At 55.3% G+C, this 10,296-nt stretch overlaps 1 protein-coding gene across 1 annotated transcript; it reads left to right on the plus strand.

The window, feature by feature from the left end:
• The first annotated feature begins 939 nt into the window (after positions 1 to 939).
• Positions 940 to 7,015, plus strand: LOC142043250 (transmembrane and immunoglobulin domain-containing protein 1-like). Its single transcript, XM_075054189.1, has 6 exons — positions 940 to 1,115; positions 1,860 to 2,189; positions 2,318 to 2,587; positions 2,783 to 2,842; positions 3,928 to 3,976; positions 5,105 to 7,015. Exons 1-6 carry the CDS (start codon positions 1,031 to 1,033, stop codon positions 5,115 to 5,117), a joined length of 807 nt encoding a protein of 268 aa, XP_074910290.1. The 5' UTR covers positions 940 to 1,030; the 3' UTR covers positions 5,118 to 7,015.
• The last annotated feature ends 3,281 nt before the right edge of the window (positions 7,016 to 10,296 follow it).

Below are 10,296 nucleotides of genomic sequence, written 5' to 3' on the forward strand. Positions count from 1 at the left end.
TATCTATATCTACATCTATATATATCTCTCTGTCTCTCCAGGGTTGGTTTCCCCAGACATCGGGGCACTGGGCCACGCAAAGCACCATGTAGGGTTTTGCTGCAGCAAAACAGCTGTGGTGTTTGTGCAAGCACCCTTCACCGCCCTCCTAAGCTGCTAAGGTGATGGAAACCATGTGGAGAAGGGGAAAAAAAATCCCAACCTGCCTTGTACTTTATGTGATAAACCTTATGCAGGAGCAGTGGGAGACTCTCCCCTGCGCAGGCAGAGCTGTTTCTCAGCCATGGGCCAGTCCTCTCGCACAGCCCTGCCTTGAGCTGGAAGGCTGCTCCGGCAAATTATTAAACCCCCATTCTTTGTTGCTGTCGTGGGCTCCTTCACCTGCCCTCACAGCCCCGCAAAGGCCCCACGGGGCCAGGGACTATGTCGATGCCATTCCCCCAGCGCCCTTTTTGACCTGGCATTTGGGGTTTTATTTTTGCACCGTGGCAAATAGAGCTGGTACAGGAGGGGCAGCCGGAGGCATCTGGGTTTTTTTTTTTCCTGCATGTTAAGTTTGGCTGCTCTAGGAAGGAAAGGAGAGGAGAGGAGGAGAGGAGAAGGAGGAGAGGAGAAAGAAGAGGAGCAGGAGAGGAGGAGTAGAGGGGGAGAGGAGGAGGAGAGGAGAAAGAAGAGGAGCAGGAGAGGAGGAAGAAGAGGAGGAGGAGAGGAGGAAGAAGAGGAGCAGGAGAGGAGGAAGAAGAGGAGGAGGAGAGGAGGAAGAAGAGGAGGAGGAAGAGGAGGAGGAAGAAGAGGAGGAAGAAGAAGAGGAGGAGGAGAGGAGCCGGGGCGGGCCGGGGGTTCCCCTCGTTGCTGTGCCAAGGTCACCCCGCTGAGCGACAGCGGCAAAAGCCGGCCGGAGGGGCGGGGCTGCCGGAGGGGCGGCTCCCCTAGCCCCACCCCTCCCCGGCCCCGCCCCGCCCCGCCCCGCCCCGGCGGCGGGAGCGTCCCGGTGCCTCGTGGCGGAGCTGCCTCCGCTCCGGCCCCGCAGATGTTGCCCGTCCTTCTCCTCTTCCTCCTCCTCCTCCTCCTCCTCGCCGGCCCCGGCAGCTCGGCAGCCGGCCTGGGGATCACAGGCAAGTCTCTACCGGCGGGGGGGGGGGATATTCGCCCCCGCCCCAGCGCTCTCGGGACCGCATCCCGGGTGGGTGGGTGGGGGGGACACGGACACACGCTCCAAGGGTGCCCGTGGACCTCGCGCCGGGCGTTTTGGGGTGTTTTGCTGGCTTGTGAAGAGTTGCGAGTTGCAGCAGGGCGAGCCGGGCTGCGCCTCGCCTCGCCTCCCCCCCCGGGCTTTGGGGCTGCAGGGAATTCTTCCTGGCTCCTGTTGGAAGAAGCAAAAGCAAATCCCAGACTTGGGCACTCCTTAACCCCCTCTTTTCCCCGGACAAAAGCTTTTCCAGGAAGATCGGGAAGGGGCTTGCAGGCTTTCCCGTTTCTCAGAGCAATTTCTTGGCAGTGATCCGACGGGAAAGCGCCTGTGCGCGGTGAGGGCTCCTTGAGCTCCGTCACCCCTGGGTTTTTGGTCACCCCTGGGTCTGTGGTCACCCCTGGGTATGAGCTGCTGGAGCTGTGCAGATACACCAGCTGACCATAAAGGCCAAGAACTGCGTTTTTCAGGCGAGAGATACAAAGGGAACTTGTACGCAACCGTCGGGACCTTCTGCTTTTCCATGTGGCTGCTTAAAGCCACAAATAATCGAGTCCCCAGCGCTGCTGTTTGCAGAGGGGCTGAGCCAGGGAGGGTTTCTGTGGCCACCTCCCAGGTGGATGAAGTTGAATCTCAGTAGCCGTTGAGTAACATCTCATTTCTTTTTCAGCCCGCACGCTTTCTCCATGCTACTCGGCTGACCTCAGGCCAGCGTCGGAGAGACTTGTCTCGGCCGTGGGCTGCACTGTGCTTTTGACGATACCGCCGCTGAAGGCCAGCAAAGTTGTCTTGTGGGAATATAAAAGTGGCCCAGAAGAAGGAGTCATCGTCAACTATGCTTTCGATAGACCCGCAAACACTTCTCTCCCCTACGAGAATCGCACGAGGTTCAATGAAACAGACTTCTCGCTGCAGATCGTGCTGCAGCAGGGAGACGACCGGCTGTACCGGTTCAGGTCCGAGTCGGAGGCCACGGCCTGGTTCCAGCTGCGCGTTGTGGGTGAGTGGTGAGGTAGCAAACCCTCCGCCACAGCCGGAGAGCTTGAACCGCTGCGGAGGAGGGTGCTCTGGTTCTGGCACCCGGGGAGCCATGGGTTTGAATGCTGACGGTTGCTCTGTCTCTCCCAGAACCACTGTCCGAGCCAGAAATCGTGGGCAACTCGTCAGTGAAGGCAGGAGGCAACACCAAACTGGTTTGCAACGTCCTGGAAGGGAAGGCAGACTTGTACTGGTGGAAGAAAAATGGGGAGCTGCTGCTGGGAAGTGACCACATCCAGTTTGTTGACAACACCACCCTGTGCATCGTTAAAGCATCGATGAACGACAGCGGCTACTACGCTTGCGTGGTCCGCAACGAAGTCAGCCAGAATGAAACCTCCTTCCTGCTCCACGTTCAGAGTAAGTGGGGATTTCTTCCTGATGCCTGGGAAAAGAAACAAGGGAAATAGCCCCAAAACCCACATCCTCTCGCCCAGTGCCTCCATGTCCCTGTGCTGAGCGTAACTGCCCAGCAGCAGGTTCTTTGCTTAGAGGGTGTGTGTAGGGGGTTAAATTCAGTCTGGCTGCAGAGACTGTGGATCCTCTCCTTTGCAGACGCTGCGAATGTGGTGTTGCCCGTGATCCTGGTGTGTGTTATTGTCGGCTCGCTCGCAGGTGAGTGCTGGGGCTGACCCTTTACCCTGGCGTTTTGGCTGGCTGCTGCATGGCTGGTGGGCTCTATGGTGCGGGCTGCGAGTGAGAAGGGATGGGGTGAGAGGGTCCGTGCTGGCTGATGCGGCACGTCCTTGCTGGGACCTGGCTTTCCTCACCCAGGCGTCCCATGGGTAAGGGCTGGGGCTTTGTCACTGCCATTGTTTGAAGCAGGGCGTCCCCAATCTGACGAGGTAATGTTGTCTTCCGTTGCCTTCCCTTGCCTCCCTGCTCCCAGACATGGGAGGGTTGTCATGAAAATGTCTCCTGCATGTCCAGAGCAGGCATGCGATTATACTTTACTTTCCTTATCTGGGCCAAACCTCCCCGTCCCGAAGTCCCATGGGCACTGGGGGAAGTTGCACGTCCCTTCTAGGATGAGAGCACTGAGCCCCCGCTACCATGGTCTGCTGCAGTTTTCTGCCCGCAGAAGGGAAACGTGCTTCCTTACTCAGTGGTCTTGCTTTTCCTCCTTTTTTGGAGCTGAAGAGCATTTTTTCCGGTCCGTCCCCAGTCCCTGGCAAAGTGGGGATTTTAATTCTCAGATTGCCAACTGCAAACTTGGAGGGGGAAAAAAAAAAAGGAAACGCCCAAGTCCAGACCTGAGAAGAGGATCTGGCAGCTTAAAATAGAAGTAGGAGGTTCTCCCTAGGTGATTTATATGTATGTTTTGCTATTGCACAAAGTTTTCAGGTTTTTCCTGTGAAAAGCCTCCAGGCACTGGGTAGGTGCTGGAAAAGCTCATCCTGCTCTCGTCATCCCCGTGACGCTCCCCTTGTACCCACTCACACGTGGCCAGAGCTGGTGGCCGGCTCTGCTCCCCGGCCATCGGCTGGGCTGGGGCGATGGGTACCTGTGGGGCAGCGTGGAGATGGGCAGGGGGGTGGTTTACCTCCAGACCCCAAACAGGGAGACAACCCTGCTTTGGGGGGCTCTTCAGTGCCCCCTCCTCATTCCCGGCTCAAGGTTTCCTGGCTGAGCGTTGCTGTGCTTTGTCTGAGCACCATCTCTAGGGCAATTAATGGAGATGATGACTGGTTTGTCCCCAGGTGTCTTCGTCTGGTGCAGAAGGGACCGCCCGTGTCGCAACGGCTGTAGGTAAGATGCCTTTAGCCCCTCTCTCGGGGGTGGCCCTGCTCCTCCAGTTGTAGTTACAAGTCAAAATTTATTATTGGCTGGAACCGAGTAAGCCAGACAAGTGGGAGAGTTTGGGGTCCTTTGCCAACCTCTCCTTGCTCATGTAAGAGGCAGCCTGCTCTTGCCACTCCAGGGCCTCAGAGGATTTGCTGTTCCCCCTGTTTAGTCCCCACTGGCATTTGCTCTGGAAATATCCTTGATTCCCCCACCCAGAGCCTGATAGTGCTGGTTATCTCTGGCAAAGCAGGTGCTGGGCACCCCTGGGCAGTGGGGAGGACAGGATCACCGGCAGCAGGGAACGTCAGAGTTCCTCCTGGCCCGTCATCCATTTGCTCCATCACCTGTTCTTGCTCTAAGCTGGCTTTTTAATTTCCATTACACATTTTCTGAAGCTGGGTGTACTAGGGTAATAAGTAGTGGTCCTGTCCCAATTCCTCCCATTGTAAAAGCAGGCAAAAACTCACACTGTGATTTTTGGGAGAGCAGAATCTTGCCCGAAGGGGAAAAAGCTCAGCTTCTCCAAAGCACGTCTGTGACTCAGATGGGGCCAAACTCTGGTTTCCAGTAATGCTTTCCAGATTGGCATAAACCAAGCTGCCACAGCCCCTGGGGCAGAGTGGATGCACTCTGAAACATGCTTCTTAATGGGTGGGGTTTTTTTTTGAATTCTCCAACGGGCTCCAGAGGTTTCTGGGAACTGAGTGATTCTCAAAATCTTCTTGGAGCTTGCTCGCTCTATGTGACCACAAAAAACTCGGGCTGTTAACTGAAGCTTCCAGGAGGGTGAGGACAAGGATGTGATCCCCTAAGGATAGGAAACCCCATGCTACGTTGCAGCCAGGCAAAAATAAGAGAGCTCTTGGTTGTCTTGTGCAGCCAGGTCCCAGATAACTCCTCCCAGAGGTAAGTTGGCTGAGGTAGCTCCTGAAATTTGGAGTAGAGCGCAAGTCCAGACCTTCTCAGCACTGCCACCGCCAGCGTGTGACACCCTGCAGCTGCCTGGGGCCTCGGAGGGGTGCTAAGTGAGTGGCAGATGGAGGATCCACACCCAGGAGATGGCTTAGATGAAGACGTCTCTTCTCCTTGCAGGTGGAGATCTTGAGCAGCTGCGCCCTTGCTGCCTCCCGCTGACGGTGCTGGTGGATGCTGCCTGGGGAGTGCTGGATGTCTGATGCTGTCCCAGCCTCTTCTGGGCTCACCTCTGAATTGCTCAGGCTGCTGAACCCCACAACTCTTTGTTTGTCAAACACCGGCTTGGGCTATTTCTATGTCGTCCTGGGTGCCTTGCACATCCCTGGGGGAGAGGTGGGCATGGTCGTGCCTGCTGACCCGGCTGCCGCTGTGCTCCAGACCTCCTCACCTCTCCTGGCTTTCTCCAGAGGCTGTGTGGGGTAAGTGCTTGCGGATGGGCTGATGGCTCTGGAAGGAGCCACCATCCCCGCCGGACAAACACACGGTCTGGGGAGTGCCCTGGTGCCAGCCCCTGCCTCCCCAGGGCTTGAGCCTCTCACCGTGGCCTCGCGGTGTGCTGCTGTGCCTGAGACTCGGCCAGCGTGGCTCAGGGGCTGAGACCGTGGGCATTCTACTCGGTTTGGCCCTCGGAGGGAGGAAAAAGGGCAGGGTTTTGCTGTGGTGTGCACTGGGGAGTCTAGGAGGTGAGTGGAGCCAGTGGAAGGCGGCAGGGGATGGAGGAGCCGCAAAGTAGTTGTGTTTCAGAAAGGAAACACCAAAGAAATCCCTGTGGCCGGCTGCGTTAGAGCAGCGACGCAGCCTGGCATGGGAGATGTAGGGATGATCCCGAGCGCATCTCCTCTGTCCTGCAGCCTTGGGCTCCGGCGGGATCTGGGGACGTCCCCCGAGCACTAGCCACCTGGGTCGTACGTGTGCCGATGCAAGCTTGTCCTTCCCTTTTGCCGCTCCTGCGCGTGATGGTGGACTTGGTCTGGTTTGATGTGGCCAGGGCAGCGCTGCTTCTAGCCCCTGCTCCTGTTGCCTCCCTTCCCCATGCTGCTTCTGCAAAGCTCTTCTGGGCTTTGCTTGTGAAGGGGTCATTATTCGTTCTTATAGTTGAAAGTACTTAGCCTGGAAGCACGACTGGCATCTTCATCCTGGAGAAAACTGGATGCTCTCCCAGGAGTGCTGGACCTCACAAAGTGCCTTGCTGATCATCAGGCCGGGGCGTTTGCACCCATCTTTCATTCTGATGGGGACAACCCCAGGTCCAGCACCCTGTCTGAGCCGGTCCCCAGCACCTCTGTAGGGACAGGCGTTTTGGGTGCCCTGGTCTAGCTACTGGATGGTCATCTCTCTCCCAGAGCAGCTGGTGGCTTGGGGACCTCTCCTTGCTCCGAGCCACAGCCAGCAAATGGCGAGTGGTACAGGTGGATGTTTTTGGTGCTTGGGTCTTGCCTGTAGACCTGCTTCTGCAGCAAAGGGCTTTCCTGGCCAGGGGAGCGGTGGGTTTCCCTCTCCTCGGAGTTATCCCTTCTCTTTGGAGAATAGAAGTGCACCCAGGAGATGCTCAAATCATATCCCGTGGCGTGAGCAGTCACTAAGCTGTCCCGTGCCTTTTTCCGGGGCAAATGGGAAAATCGTGGGAGAGTGAACTGGCTCGTGGCTTGACTGTCTTGGACGCTGCCTGCTCTGCCTGCTCTGCCGCTGCTCCGGCAGATGGTACAGCGAGGCTCTGTCCCAGGGAGATAACCGGGATATAAAGGGGCCAGCAGCAAAGGGCCATTTCTCAGCCTGGGATTTTGTGTTGCAGTTAAAGCATTAAAGGAAGCGGAGAAGTTTGGGAGGAGTAGACTAGATTTCAACCTCAGTTTTAAGCTGCAATGCAGGTTGTCAAGTTCGCTGTTGCACTTACAGGTGTAAAACGAATGCAGCCAGATGTTTTACAAAAATTACTTTTCTAAACTTGCTGGAGAGTTTTCTGTAAATCATTTTGGAGATGTTGTGGTTTTTTAATGTCTGTTGCAACTAATAAAAGTGCGTGCGTTATCCCAGTTGATATTGTTGTCATCTTCAGGGGTGGGAAATAACAGCTCGGGGGTATCTAAGGGCTGCGGTAGCGGAGGGATGTGCTCCCCGCTGCCGGACCCCGCACAGGCTTTAGGCTTCGGTGGTGGGTTGCAACTGGTGGCAGACCTTGAAGGTGCCAGATTTACCCCGGTCTCCAGCCCTGTGGGAAGAGCTGACATGCTTGGGGAGGTCGTTTGCTACTGCTGTGGGGGTCCTGCATCCCCATCCCCTCCCTTGCCGAGCAGCCCGGCTCCTCCTGCGGCGGTCGCAGCTTGGAGGACTGAGCTGGGGTTAAAACCAACCCGACAACCTTGCTCTAAAGCCGGGTGAGGATATTTTTAACCTGTATCAGTTCCCTGAGTCACTGGGGCCTGGCAAGCAGCCGCCCTGGCACAGCCTGTAGTCCCAGGGGTTGCTGGACTTGTGAGAAGATGCCACCCAAGTGAGACAGGGTCAGAGATGCTTTTCAAGGGACGTTTTAGCTTCCAGGTTTATCTGCTGGCCTTTGTATGCAGATTTATGCATAGTAGCTGTGTTTGTAGTCAGAAAAGCCTCCTCTAGGCTGTAGGAAATACCTTTGTGCATTGTAACAGCTAAATAGCCTTTGGGAAAGACAAAAAGTATATGCAGAGTTTAAATGTGCCCGGAGTAAATAGGTCCCTGCGTTTGTATATCGGAGCATGTCAGATGTGCTGGGATGTACCTGTGGAAGAGATGTTCCCAGCATCCATCTCCATGTCCTCATCCTTGTGCTCGTACCTTTGTGTCCTTCCTCCCTCGTGTGTCTCTTCCCCCTCCCTGGGAAGCCTTGGCAGCTTAATGTGCCTTACACTTAATTAGCAAAGCTGTTGGCAAAAGACTGTGAAATTCAATCATTTTGCTGTAGCAGGGTAGACAAAATCTGACCAAGCACCTGTCCCAAGCAGCAGAAGTGTTTTGGTGTGCTCAAGTCTGCCAGGCAAACAAATTACTACTGGTAAAGCAAGTATGTGTTTCAAGTTACTAAAAAATTACTCCCAGAAAAGCAAGTATATGTATATATTTCAAGCTACTACCAAAATTACCACTACTAAAGCAGCAAGTATCTATGTATCTACATATCAATATTAGAAGTATTTATATCTATGATTAATTTCTTATATGAATACCTGTATATATGTATTATTTGAAATGTTACCAGTATAGTGCTCATCAAACTGCTCCCAGGAGTGAGGCCAGTCGGTGATGGACAAAGTCTCCCTGCATGGATGATCCACGTCAGGAAGTCTGGAGTCAGGCAGGCATCTCGTGGCTGGGGTCCTGTCTCATGTAGAGAAATTCTTCCAGGGAGAGGCTCCGTTTTGGGTAGATTATACCACAGAGACATGAGGGGGCGTAGGACACCACTATTGGAGCTGATGTTTCTGTTTCACTTGGAACAGCCCACAGATAATGTTGTTTCCTATTTTTCTCAGGCCCATTTTTGCTTTCCCGGGCTGTTTCTCTATTCCTCCAGCTGAAGCAGCCAATACCTGTCACTGATTCCTACTTTCCCAGACAGTTTTTCACCTTTTTTGACTAATTTTCCCCTTTCCAGATGAGAAGTTTGTTGTTGTTTTTGTGGTTATGGACGGTATCTCGGGCTGTTTCAGGCTCTCGGGTACCCAGCTGCGCTCCTCAAGGATGCTCCTGGTCTCCAGGCTGGCAGCGCCCAGGCTTGCAGACATTTCTGCTGTCAGCATTTTAGCAGACATTCTCCGTCAGTATTTTTCCCATTATAACCTTTAAGGCTGCTCTCATCAGATGCTTACACCAGTCCCCGCCTGTCACTGAGTCCTTACAGCACATCCCGCATGGGATGGAGAGTGAGATGACAGAGATAGGTAAGAAAGGATTTAATAAGAAGCTGGGGCAGACTGCGGTGATCAGGGCTCAGTCAGACAAGCACTGCTTATATTCAACCAGCCTCTTTTACCCTCCTCCTCTCTACCCCTTCCCCAACCATTCCTTAATAAGTTTTGTGCAGTGTCACATCTCTTCTCAAACACCCCAAATCCTCTTGTTCCTCCTGCTTCCCTCCTCTTATCAGTTGCAAACTCCAGGTTTGTCCTCTCCAAAGCTCTGCCTGTCAGTTCTTGGTGGCCCATCAATCGCTGACTGGAGATTTTTGGTCTTTGGCATCATCTCCCTTCGCCCCTGTCTACCTGGGCTGTTTCTCCGTGTGCTTTTGTTTATCCCTCTCCCCTTTGCACAGGAAAGGTCCTTGATCGGATAACCTGAAATGCGCTGGGACAGGATGGATGCAGCTCTGGCCTGATACCCCAGGGGCCTGGAGCTCTCCGAGAGCCATTTCACAGGGTTTGTAGCTCGGTGTAGTTAATTAATTGTATTCTGGCTAATGGCTGGAGCTCCCTGGGTTTGCCATGTCCCTCGTCCTGGTCCTGCCATGGGGCTGCAGTGACATGCAGGCTCCTGGCCCAGCACTGTCTGGCTGGAAGGTTGTTTATCTCCTTGCTATGGGGTGGCAGTCCCTGCTGCCAGTTTTTCTCTGGGGCACAACCCTTCCCTGCCCCCCCCGCCGCAAGCCAAGACCCCAGCGGATCCCCCAAAGCTGCTATCTGCCTGCCCAGCCACCACTGCCTGGCTCCTGGCTCTGTCATCAATCCCTCCCCACCCTCCTCCTCTGCGTGGTCTAAGCTCAGCAGGGGCAAAAAACGGTGCAATTCTCAGGTCTGTACCCCAGGTTTGACCCACAGCATCCCAAACTGCTCCTTGTTTGCTGCCTGCAGCTGCACTCTAACAGGCAAGCGTTACTGGGTACGTGTCCCTGCCCTGGGCTTTCCGTCCCTGTCCGAGCCACAGCGGTGGAGCACCCGTCTCCCGACCATAAATCCAGCCGGGGAGAGGGCTGGTCCTCCCCCAGCGAGGAGGGACACCCTGAATCCAGCCTGGTGGGGACGAGGGATGTCTCAACGTAGCCAACAGGATAAGCGAACGCGGGAAGAGAGCCCGCTGCTACCCACAGCATCCCTGCCGGCACGGCTTGGTGGGGATTCGGCAGGGCCGCGGGCACTCAGGCAGGGGAAGGAGGGCTTGAAGTAAGGAGGTCAAGGGAGTTGGTGATGGTTGGGGGAGAAGCCCCCCCCAGAGAGGGTGCAGCACCCAGCACCCTTCTGTGGCTTAACAGCCCGGACGAGTCCTGGCTGCACCAGGGGAGACCTGGAGCCCCATCCCAGCCGGGAAAAAGCAGGTCCAACGCAGAGTGAGAAGCCGGCTTCTTC

Source organism: Buteo buteo, chromosome 22, assembly GCF_964188355.1.
Source record: "Buteo buteo chromosome 22, bButBut1.hap1.1, whole genome shotgun sequence".
NCBI classification, from domain to species: Eukaryota; Metazoa; Chordata; class Aves; order Accipitriformes; family Accipitridae; genus Buteo; species Buteo buteo.